The sequence below is a fragment of the Pseudophryne corroboree genome, chromosome 4 (genome assembly GCF_028390025.1).
Source record: "Pseudophryne corroboree isolate aPseCor3 chromosome 4, aPseCor3.hap2, whole genome shotgun sequence".
Lineage (NCBI taxonomy): Eukaryota > Metazoa > Chordata > Amphibia > Anura > Myobatrachidae > Pseudophryne > Pseudophryne corroboree.
The window spans coordinates 57,152,514-57,164,957 of record NC_086447.1 but is presented as its reverse complement, the minus strand read 5'-3'; the positions used below and the strand labels follow the sequence as shown (position 1 = coordinate 57,164,957).

General features: G+C 51.2%; 1 protein-coding gene across 2 annotated transcripts in view; it reads left to right on the top strand.

Moving 5' to 3' along the window:
- The window catches only part of INTS9 (integrator complex subunit 9), a 112,634-nt gene extending 100,498 nt beyond the window's left edge, over positions 1-12,136 (top strand). For both annotated transcript variants that reach the window (XM_063915070.1, XM_063915069.1), the window contains 2 exons: positions 5,580-5,717; positions 8,676-12,136. In XM_063915070.1, the coding sequence (XP_063771140.1) occupies positions 5,580-5,717; positions 8,676-8,852 (315 nt within the window). In that variant the 3' untranslated portion in view covers positions 8,853-12,136. The remainder of the gene's footprint in view (positions 1-5,579; positions 5,718-8,675) is intronic.
- The last annotated feature ends 308 nt before the right edge of the window (positions 12,137-12,444 follow it).

The following is a 12,444-nucleotide window of genomic DNA, read 5'->3' as shown; positions in this document are numbered from 1 at the left end:
TGGCTCGGTGATGTCTGCGGGCGCTCTGGTGTGACTCGGTCATGTCTGCGGGAGCTCTGGTGTGACTCGGTCATGTCTGCGGGAGCTCTGGTGTGACTCGGTCATGTCTGTGGGAGCTCTGGTGTGACTCGGTCATGTCTGCGGGCGCTCTGGTGTGACTCGGTCATGTCTGCGGGAGCTCTGGTGTGACTCGGTCATGTCTGCGGGAGCTTTGGTGTGACTCGGTGATGTCTGCGGGAGCTCTGGTGTGACTCGTGATGTCTGTTGGAGTTCTGGTGTGTGTCGGTGATGGCTGTGGGAGCTCTGGTGTGGCTCGGTGATATCTGCGGGAGCTCTGGTGTGACTCGGTGATGTCTGCGGGAGCTCTGGTGTGACTCGTGATGTCTGTGGGAGTTCTGGTGTGGCTCGGTGATGTCTGCGGGAGGTCTGGTGTGTGTTGGTGACGTCTGCGGGAGCTCTGGGGCGCTCGGTGATGTCTGCGGGAGCTCTGGTGTGGCTCAGTGATGTCTGCGGGAGCTCTGGTGTGGCTCGGTGATGTCTGCGGGAGCTCTGGTGTGGTTCGGTGATGTCTGCGGGAGCTCTGGTGTGGCTCGGTGATGTCTGCGGGAGCTCTGGTGTGGCTCGGTGATGTCTGCAGGAGATCTGGTGTGGCTTGGTGATGTCTGCGGGAGCTCTGGTGTGTGTTGGTGACATCTGCGGGAGCTCTGGGGCGGCTCGGTGATGTCTGCGGGAGCTCTGGTGTGGCTCGGTGATGTCTGCGGGAGATCTGGTGCGGCTCGGTGATGTCTGCGGGAGCTCTGGTGTGGCTCGGTGATGTCTGCGGGAGCTCTGGTGTGGCTCGGTGATGTCTGCGGGAGATCTGGTGTTGCTCGTGATGTCTGCGGGAGCTCTGGTGTGTGTTGGTGATGTCTGCGGGAGCTCTGGGGTGGCTCGGTGATGTCTGCGGGAGCTCTGGTGTGGCTCGGTGATGTCTGCGGAGCTCTGGTGTGGCTCAGTGATGTCTGCGGGAGATCTGGTGTGGCTCGGTGATGTCTGCGGGAGATCTGGTGTGGCTTGGTGACGTCTGCGGGAGCTCTGGTGTGTGTTGGTGACATCTGCGGGAGCTCTGGGGCGGCTCGGTGATGTCTGCTGGAGCTCTGGTGTGGCTCGGTGATGTCTGCGGGAGATCTGGTGTGGCTTGGTGATGTCTGCGGGAGCTCTGGTGTGGCTCGGTGATGTCTGCGGGAGCTCTGGGACGGCTCGGTGATGTCTGCGGGAGCTCTGGTGTGGCTCGGTGATGTCTGCGGGATCTCTGGTGTGGCTTGGTGATGTCTGTGGGAGCTTTGGTGTGTGTTGGTGACGTCTGCGGGAGCTCTGGGGCGGCTCGGTGATGTCTGCGGGAGCTCTGGTGTGGCTCGGTGATGTCTGCGGGAGCTCTGGTGTGGCTCGGTGATGTCTGTGGGAGCTCTGGTGTGGCTTGGTGATGTCTGCGGGAGCTCTGGTGTGACTCGGTGATGTCTGCGGGAGCTCTGGTGTGACTCGGTGATGTCTGCGGGAGCTCTGGTGTGGCTCGGTGATGTCTGCGGGAGCTCTGGTGTGGCTCGGTGATGTCTGCGGGAGATCTGGTGTGGCTCGGTGATGTCTGCGGGAGCTCTGGTGTGGCTCGGTGATGTCTGCGGGAGATCTGGTGTGGCTCGGTGATGTCTGCGGGAGCTCTGGTGTGTGTTGGTGATGTCTGCGGGAGCTCTGGTGTGACTCGGTGATGTCTGCGGGAGCTCTGGTGTGACTCGTGATGTCTGTGGGAGCTCTGGTGTGGCTCGTGATATCTGCGGGAGCTCTGGTGTGTGTTGGTGACGTCTGCGGGAACTCTGGGGCGGCTCGGTGATGTCTGCGGGAGCTCTGGTGTGGCTCGGTGATGTCTGCGGGATCTCTGGTGTGACTCGGTGATGTCTGCAGGAGCTCTGGTGTGACTCGGTGATGTCTGCGGGAGCTCTGGTGTGACTCGGTGATGTCTGCGGGAGCTCTGGTGTGACTCGTTATGTCTGTGGGAGTTCTGGTGTGTGTTGGTGATGTCTGTGGGAGCTCTGGTGTGGCTCGGTGATATCTGCGGGAGCTCTGGTGTGACTCTGATGTCTGCGGGAGCTCTGGGGCGGCTCGGTGATGTCTGCGGGAGATCTGGTGTGGCTCGGTGATGTCTGCGGGCGCTCTGGTGTGACTCGGTCATGTCTGCGGGAGCTCTGGTGTGACTCGGTCATGTCTGCGGGAGCTCTGGTGTGACTCGGTCATGTCTGTGGGAGCTCTGGTGTGACTCGGTCATGTCTGCGGGCGCTCTGGTGTGACTCGGTCATGTCTGCGGGAGCTCTGGTGTGACTCGGTCATGTCTGCGGGAGCTTTGGTGTGACTCGGTGATGTCTGCGGGAGCTCTGGTGTGACTCGTGATGTCTGTTGGAGTTCTGGTGTGTGTCGGTGATGGCTGTGGGAGCTCTGGTGTGGCTCGGTGATATCTGCGGGAGCTCTGGTGTGACTCGGTGATGTCTGCGGGAGCTCTGGTGTGACTCGTGATGTCTGTGGGAGTTCTGGTGTGGCTCGGTGATGTCTGCGGGAGGTCTGGTGTGTGTTGGTGACGTCTGCGGGAGCTCTGGGGCGCTCGGTGATGTCTGCGGGAGCTCTGGTGTGGCTCAGTGATGTCTGCGGGAGCTCTGGTGTGGCTCGGTGATGTCTGCGGGAGCTCTGGTGTGGTTCGGTGATGTCTGCGGGAGCTCTGGTGTGGCTCGGTGATGTCTGCGGGAGCTCTGGTGTGGCTCGGTGATGTCTGCAGGAGATCTGGTGTGGCTTGGTGATGTCTGCGGGAGCTCTGGTGTGTGTTGGTGACATCTGCGGGAGCTCTGGGGCGGCTCGGTGATGTCTGCGGGAGCTCTGGTGTGGCTCGGTGATGTCTGCGGGAGATCTGGTGCGGCTCGGTGATGTCTGCGGGAGCTCTGGTGTGGCTCGGTGATGTCTGCGGGAGCTCTGGTGTGGCTCGGTGATGTCTGCGGGAGATCTGGTGTTGCTCGTGATGTCTGCGGGAGCTCTGGTGTGTGTTGGTGATGTCTGCGGGAGCTCTGGGGTGGCTCGGTGATGTCTGCGGGAGCTCTGGTGTGGCTCGGTGATGTCTGCGGAGCTCTGGTGTGGCTCAGTGATGTCTGCGGGAGATCTGGTGTGGCTCGGTGATGTCTGCGGGAGATCTGGTGTGGCTTGGTGACGTCTGCGGGAGCTCTGGTGTGTGTTGGTGACATCTGCGGGAGCTCTGGGGCGGCTCGGTGATGTCTGCTGGAGCTCTGGTGTGGCTCGGTGATGTCTGCGGGAGATCTGGTGTGGCTTGGTGATGTCTGCGGGAGCTCTGGTGTGGCTCGGTGATGTCTGCGGGAGCTCTGGGACGGCTCGGTGATGTCTGCGGGAGCTCTGGTGTGGCTCGGTGATGTCTGCGGGATCTCTGGTGTGGCTTGGTGATGTCTGTGGGAGCTTTGGTGTGTGTTGGTGACGTCTGCGGGAGCTCTGGGGCGGCTCGGTGATGTCTGCGGGAGCTCTGGTGTGGCTCGGTGATGTCTGCGGGAGCTCTGGTGTGGCTCGGTGATGTCTGTGGGAGCTCTGGTGTGGCTTGGTGATGTCTGCGGGAGCTCTGGTGTGACTCGGTGATGTCTGCGGGAGCTCTGGTGTGACTCGGTGATGTCTGCGGGAGCTCTGGTGTGGCTCGGTGATGTCTGCGGGAGCTCTGGTGTGGCTCGGTGATGTCTGCGGGAGATCTGGTGTGGCTCGGTGATGTCTGCGGGAGCTCTGGTGTGGCTCGGTGATGTCTGCGGGAGATCTGGTGTGGCTCGGTGATGTCTGCGGGAGCTCTGGTGTGTGTTGGTGATGTCTGCGGGAGCTCTGGTGTGACTCGGTGATGTCTGCGGGAGCTCTGGTGTGACTCGTGATGTCTGTGGGAGCTCTGGTGTGGCTCGTGATATCTGCGGGAGCTCTGGTGTGTGTTGGTGACGTCTGCGGGAACTCTGGGGCGGCTCGGTGATGTCTGCGGGAGCTCTGGTGTGGCTCGGTGATGTCTGCGGGATCTCTGGTGTGACTCGGTGATGTCTGCAGGAGCTCTGGTGTGACTCGGTGATGTCTGCGGGAGCTCTGGTGTGACTCGGTGATGTCTGCGGGAGCTCTGGTGTGACTCGTTATGTCTGTGGGAGTTCTGGTGTGTGTTGGTGATGTCTGTGGGAGCTCTGGTGTGGCTCGGTGATATCTGCGGGAGCTCTGGTGTGACTCTGATGTCTGCGGGAGCTCTGGGGCGGCTCGGTGATGTCTGCGGGAGATCTGGTGTGGCTCGGTGATGTCTGCGGGAGCTCTGGTGTGTGTTGGTGATGTCTGCGGGAGCTCTGGGGCGGCTCGGTGATGTCTGCGGGAGCTCTGGTGTGGCTCGGTGATGTCTGCGGGAGCTCTGGTGTGGCTCGGTGATGTCTGCGGGAGCTCTGGTGTGGCTTGGTGATATCTGCGGGAGCTCTGGTGTGGCTCTGTGATGCCTGCGGGAGATCTGGTGTGTGTTGGTGACATCTGCGGGAGCTCTGGTGTGGCTCGTGATATCTGCGGGAGCTCTGGTGTGGCTCGGTGATATCTGTGGGAGCTCTGGTGTGGCTCGGTGATGTCTGCGGGAGCTCTGGTGTGGCTCGGTGATGTCTGCGGGAGCTCTGGTTTGGCTCGGTGATGTCTGCGGGAGCTCTGGTGTGGCTCGGTGATGTCTGCGGGAGCTCTGGTGTGGCTCGGTGATATCTGCGGGAGCTCTAGTGTGGCTCTGATGTCTGCGGGAGATCTGGTGTGGCTTGGTGATGTCTGAGGGAGCTCTGGTGTGACTCGTGATGTCTGTGGGAGTTCTGGTGTGTGTTGGTGATGTCTGCGGGAGCTCTGGTGTGTGTTGGTGATGTCTGCGGGAGCTCTGGGGCGGCTCGTGATGTCTGCGGGAGCTCTGGTGTGACTCGTGATGTCTGCGGGAGCTCTGGTGTGTGTTGGTGATGTCTGCGGGAGCTCTGGTGTGGCTCGGTGATATCTGCGGGAGCTCTGGTGTGTGTTGGTGATGTCTGCGGGAGCTCTGGTGTGTGTTGGTGATGTCTGCGGGAGCTCTGGTGTGTGTTGGTGATGTCTGCGGGAGATCTGGTGTGGCTCGGTGATGTCTGCAGGAGATCTGGTGTGGCTTGGTGATGTCTGCGGGAGCTCTGGTGTGTGTTGGTGACATCTGCGGGAGCTCTTGGGCGGCTCGGTGATGTCTGCGGGAGCTCCGGTGTGACTCGGTGATGTCTGCGGGAGCTCTGGTGTGTGTTGGTAATGTCTGCGGTAGCTCTGGTGTGTGTTGGCGTCTGCGGTAGATCTGGTGTGTGTCGGTGATGTCTCTGTTTCCTGTTTCATTTGCAACCTCAATAATATTGACTGAGTTCACAAAATGGGCACTTCCTTGTATACTAAAAAATCAGGTATATTTTGAAAATATTCTAATACAAGAAGTAATGGAATATATAATTATTATTATTATGATGATGTATATTATCTGCTGCAGTAATGATGGAACCATCTGCTCTCTCTCTCTTCAGCCTCCTCCTAAGATTGCGCCCCCTCAGACCAGCAAGAAGAGGAAGCGCGCGGCGGAGGGGAGCCCCGAGACCCAGCCCTTCAAGCCCCTGCTGAGCGGCTCTATCCCCATGGATCAGTTTGTGCAGGCACTGGAGAAGGTGAGAGGGATTTGGTGGCTGCGCCGTCACCATATAGCCGAGAGATCTTGGTGACCGCGCCGAGTCTGCGATATTGGGTACAGCTGGGTACCAGCTTGTATTACAGACGCAGTGAGCGTTCTCACATCCTTATCTCATACATGAATCTTCCTTTGGTGTCAGACATAAAGCACAAGTGGGCAGATGTATTAACCTGGAGAAGGCATAAGGAAGTGATAAACCAGTGATAAGTGCAAGGTGATAAACGCACCAGCCAATCAGCTCCAATATGTAAATTAACAGTTAGGAGCTGATTGGCTAGTGCGTTTATTACTTCCTTATGCAGTTTCCAGGCTTAATACATCTGCCCCAAGGTGTCTAATCAAGTCACGCCATATAAGACAGTAGGCGTTTTCAGCACATATAATGGAACTTTTCACATATAATACTGTGTATATGAATTGCAGTAATTACAACAGAAGTAGGCGTACTGACGTAATTTAGTTACTGTTTTAGCATGTGTTTTTTGTTATTATACTGCACAAGTGATGTGACCGGATCACCACATATGGGATCTGGGACAAACTAGACAGATGTAGCTTTTCTGAGGTTGCGCAGTATTGAATTGGGAGGGGGGGGGGGGGTCTAGCAGGGAGGTTCTGTCACATTGCGCTGTTCACATATTTACTCTTCTATCTCACTTTACCATAAAGCAGGGGTTCTCAAACTCGGTCCTCAGGACCCCACACAGTGCATGTTTTGCAGGTAACCCAGCAGGTGCACAGGTGTATTAATTACTCACTGACCCATTTTAAAAGGTCCACAGGTGGAGCTAATTATTTCACTTGCAATTCTGTGAGGAGACCTGCAAAACATGTACTGTGTGGGGTCCTGAGGACCGAGTTTGAGAACCTGTGCCATAAAGTTAACAGCTTGTAGTACCAGTAATGGCCACTTGGGACTCTTGTAGTAAACACAAAATACCGATTTCCATGGTAGCTGTAGTAAATAAATTCCTAATGGATAAGGATATACTGTACAGGGCTATTGTGGGTAAATCATGCGCTATAGTAATATAAAACAAAATAGTAATAGATATAACTGCTGAACATTTACCGCAGTTAAAATTAGTCCTAAAAATAATACAGTGTAGGAGACCACCAACAGGTTGAACTCGATGGACAAATTGTCTTTTTTCAACCTCAGAAACTATGTGACTATGTAAATAGATGAGAAAAGAGCAGCCTGACTCACTTTCTAATATCCACATCCAGCATTATAGAATCTGGGCTGATTGCCACTAAATGGGGACAACTAGCGTGGGGTTCCCACATCACACTATGGTGGTAATTGAGAATTGATCGTAGCAGCAAATTTTTTAGCAGCTGGGCAAAACCATGTGCACTGCAGGGTTGGGGGGGGGGGGGGGGGGGGGCAGATATAACATTTGCAGAGAGAGTTAGATTTGGGTGGGTTATGTTGTTTCTGTGCAGGGTAAATTCTGGCTGCTTTATTTTACGCTGCAATTTAGATTTCAGTTTGAACGCACCCCACCCAAATCTAACTCTCTCTGCACATGTTACATATGCCCCCCCCCCCCCTGCAGTACACATGGTTTTGCCCAACTGCTAACAAATTTGACGCTACGATCAGGTCTGAATTAGGCCCTATAACCGGGATTCTGCGGGTGTGGTATACAAGTTATTAGGTCAACACCATATGGTCGACAGTCAAAAGGGTCAAAAGGCAGACACCAAAAAAAACAATTATTTTATGTTTTTAAACATTTTTTTCCCCAAATTGTTGAAATTCGTCCTCTTGCGTACTCGCTGCGCTTGCCATGATTCGGGCTTGGTTACTAAAGGTGATAGTTTGTGAGATGGATAGTAAATGGGAAAAAAAAGTTGTAAAAGCATTTAAAAAACCCTAAAAAAAAACATGTCGGACTTTTGACCGGCTGTCGACCTAATGACTTCTCTATCTTTTAAATGTCTTATCAACCACCTCCCGATTCTGCAGGATGCGTCCAATTCATTGTGGGAACTAGCCGTTTCCACAATGTAGTTTTGGTTATTCATTTAGGGATTGATCAAAAATGAAGCCGGCTCCCTTCCGAAGAATGCCTATGCTGCCCCTCCAAGGTGGTGCCTGACCATAAACAAAAAGGAACAGCCCAGGTTAACACACGGTAGATATGCCAACCGGGCACTTTGAAAAAAGTGATGATTAGCTGTGAATCAGGGTCATATGACACCTCCTGGGTGGGGCAGTAGGAAAACACTGAGGAGGAGCAGGAGCTTTGTAGGGGAAAAGAGGAGGAGTCTGGTTCTGCCCGCCCACGAGGAACAGAGTACTGAATGACCACACCCCTTCCCACCATTCTGTTTTGTTTTTCATTCATATTATCCTCATTCTTCTTTGAGTTTACTTAAAAGTCCACATGTGCGAGACCCATTGCTAAACTGTAAAACACTTCTCCAGTGTGTTCTATAACATGGAAGGAGTAGTCCACCTGGATTATACTACTGTACGTGACTGTGTTGCTATAATTGTACTGTCTGCATTATAGAGGGGTTTCCTATCATCCCGTTGAAATAAAAAAAAATTCACTTTAAGCTGCTTTTTGATTAAACAGAACTAGAACTCCAAATCTTCCCTTTTAGAGTCTGTCCTTCGTAAGCCTATATGTCTAGGAATGTTTGTCTGTAGAATATCGTTTAGACACTGTTTAGTTTTGATGTCCCTTTGCCTCCTACATCTCCGACAATAAATTATTATGGATACAGACATACTTTGTAGTCACTAATTATACATATAAACCCCATTATGGCTTTTCCTGTCTGTTTCCTATTGGAGTTAGATGCCTGGTGCTCTCTATTGTTTGGAGGATTAGGAAGCCCAGGTTCCTCGTATAAATGTCTTCCTTGGGGCTCCTGAGCAATAACACTGATGCGTTCTCTCTTTCCTGTAAATGCGCAGCATGGATTCAGCGACTTGAAGATTGAGGATACCGCCAAGGGTCACATTGTACATCTGCAAGAGGCGGACACGCTTATCCAGTTTGAAGAAGACTCCACCCACATAATCTGCGAGCACGATGAGCGGCTGAGAGTGCGGCTCCGAGACATGGTCCTGAAATTCCTACAGAAGTTTTAGATTTAGCAATCGGGGCGTCTTGGCCTAGGAAAGGAGGATTGCAGCGTACCAGATTCCAACTTCAGGCGTTCGCCAGCAGAGGGCGCTGGAAACAAGAACTGCCCGTGGTTATCCTGCTGCAAACTGATAACCAGTGGTCTTGGTGCTGCCACCTGGCCTGTACGAAGGACTCTGAGCCTTTGTAAATCTGCGCACGTGTACAGAGCCATAATTACATGCCACATTTTTATATTGTCAGGCTGTCCATAGTGTTTTATATTTATTCATCTCCCTCAATTGCTAATAAGAATAACTTTGTTATATTTTCTTACTGCCTAATGATTGAAAACAATCTGTAAATGTATTGACCTCTGTAATAATAAGGGCCTTCTGCCTTTTTCCGTGCAGCAACATTGTTTCAATAATTTAAAGAATGTAATCTTAGTAATTACTGTTCAGTAAATCTGTATGGGTAGGAATGAGAGAGCTGGGACTATGACTATCAAACAATTCATACATATCATCTGCACTCTCCAGATCACAAGTAGATAGGATACAAACTTACTACCGGTATAAAAAATATGTATATAATGAAGGTAAGCTGATTTGCTTTGTTATCACTGTGGGGTTGGGGGGGGGCGGGGGTGGAATTAATGTGGCTAAAACAGTGGTTCCCAAACTTTTTTGAATCCCGACGCCCTAGTGTATCAGAATTTTACACCCCTAGGCCAAAAGTTTCTTATTGAGAAAATCATATAAAAATATTATATGTCATCCTTAGGTTAGTTCAGTGGTGACGGGCAGGATTCACTTCTGTTTATCCTTATATTTTATTTTGGAAGTCACCAGCACTGGTTTTGTCTATTGCATTGAATATAAATAATTTGGATTGGGCCGGGACTGCCAACCCAGGACACCCCTGCAAAGGCCACAATTTGGGAACTTCTGGGGCTTAAAGGCCACTTCAATTAACGTATTTTTCACACTGCTTTTAACAGTCAGACTTTGCTGGCACAAGTTGTGCAGGAGTTACAGTAACACCTTGCACAGATCTTCTTAAAGTAGCTCATTATATAGAATGTGCATATACTGAAGTGGGAGGATATTGGATGGCAGCCCAACCGTTTATCATGGCCGACTCCTGCTCCACCAAACAAAAAAAACTAAATGAATTGCCTGAGCCGGGAGGCGGGGATATAGGGGGCTGGCCCAGTGCATCCCGGGAGTCTGAAAAGCTTAGCTTTTTGGTGCCCAATCTGCGGTCGCTTCATCATATCTCAAGGTTGATCCTGTGGATCACTGTGGACCCTGATAGAGAAACATAAAATGCATTGTTTCAGAAAACTATGGGGCTTATTCAATTGGCTATCGTACTTACCAGAGGCTAGACCCTCCTGAGGTGCTAACAGAATTCTGCGGTAAGTAGGGCCTTTTGTCCTTACAGCGGCCTCTGCAAGTGCGCTGTCCCACATCTCCAGGCAGTTAGCCCAGAATCTGTGGGTAAACGCACCTTAGCTCGCGCGCTTCCAGTTGGAGGAAATGGGCGTAAAATTGAATAGCTACAGATGCTAAACCTGAAGGCTATCGGGTTACTATTCCCAATAGATGTCCACGTGGATAGTAAATCGACTGTTTGTGTGTCAACCACTGACCTGTTGACCTTTCACCTGTTGATATTTTGTACCATATGGTGTTGACCTATTGACCTAGACATTGCCGATCTATCATCCAGATACCAGTCTGTTTCCATCAGAAAGTCAGCGGTGAAGCAGAGCCTTAATTTGCCCCTGTTTAGGGCATAAAACCAATTTAACATCTAAAGTGTAAAGGGGTTTATTGAGGCTACCTCTCCCTCCCCTCGCTGTTGCTCTCCGCATTTATGTACGTTTGCGCTGAGAGTCGCTTTTCCCTGCTAGATAAATAGAATCTGCGTTCCTAGTAATAAATAGATTCTGAGTGAGTCGGCCGTTTGGACAACCACAGTCGGAGCGTCCGGGGATAATGTGCATTTCACTCCCTGGAGATGGATTAATTGCTTTTATTTTTTTATAAGTTGCATGATTATAATTTTATATTGCTTTAATACCACTGGGGTTGTGTGCGTTTCTCAACTTCAAGTGTACAAAGATCAATAAGAATCCTCACGGCACCTCTTACATGTAACGCGCCAACCACGCAGCTTCATGGGCTGAACAAGCCTGCTATCGTTTTCTCCAAGATGTGTGGATTGGAGTGGCTTTCAGTTTACAAGTGCAAAATAGTAAATGTATAAAATATATATATGTATGGAGATATATACACTGCTCAAAAAAATAAAGGGAACACTTAAACAACACAATGTAACTCCAAGTCAATCACACTTCTGTGAAATCAAACTGTCCACTTAGGAAGCAACACTGATTGACAATCAATTTCACATGCTGTTGTGCAAATGGAATAGACAACAGGTGGGAATTATAGGCAATTAGCAAGACACCCCCAATAAAGGATTTGTTCTGCAGGTGGTGACCACAGACCACTTCTCAGCTCCTATGCTTTCTGGCTGATGTTTTGGTCACTTTTGAAAGCTGGCGGTGCTTTCACTCTAGTGGTAGCATGAGACGGAGTCTTCAACCCACACAGGTGGCTCAGGTAGTGCAGCTCATCCAGGATGGCACATCAATGCGAGCTATGGCAAGAAGGTTTGCTGTGTCTGTCAGCGTAGTGCCCAGAGCATGGAGGCACTACCAGGAGACAGGCCAGTACATCAGGAGACGTGGAGGAGGCCGTAGGAGGACAACAACCCAGCAGCAGGACCGCTACCTCCGCCTTTGTGCAAGGAGGAACAGGAGGAGCACTGCCAGAGCCCTGCAAAATGACCTCCAGCAAGCCACAAATGTGCATGTGTCTACTCAAACGATCAGAAACAGACTCCATGAGGGTGGTATGAGCGCACGATGTGGACTGGCCCGCCCGTTCCCCAGACTTGAATCCACTTGAGCACATCTGGGACATCATGTCTCGCTCCATCCACCAACGCCACATTGCACCACAGACTGTCCAGGAGTTGGCGGATGCTTTAGTCCAGGTCTGGGAGGAGATCCCTCAGGAGACCATCCGCCACCTCATCAGTAGCATGCCCAGGCGTTGTAGGGAGGTCATACAGGCACGTGGAGGCCGCACACACTACTGAGCCTCATTTTGACTTGTTTTAAGGACATTAGATCAAAGTTGGATCAGCCTGTAGTGTGTTTTTCCACTTTAATTTTGAGTGTGACTCCAAATCCAGACCTCCATGGGTTAATAAATTTGATTTCCATTGATAATTTTTGTGTGATTTTGTTGTCAGCACATTCAACTATGTAAAGAACAAAGTATTTAATAAGAATATTTCCTTCATTCAGATCTAGGATGTGTTATTTTAGGGTTCCCTTTATTTTTTTGAGCTGTGTGTGTGTGTGTGTGTGTGTGTGTGTGTGTGTGTGTGTGTATATATATATATATATATATATATATACACACACACACACACACACAGTATGTTTTCTACTGTATTAGGTTGCAATGTTCTGTGTTGCGTTTCCACATACTATAAAGATATGTCAGAGAAGCAAGTTAATAAATGTTTCCTGGG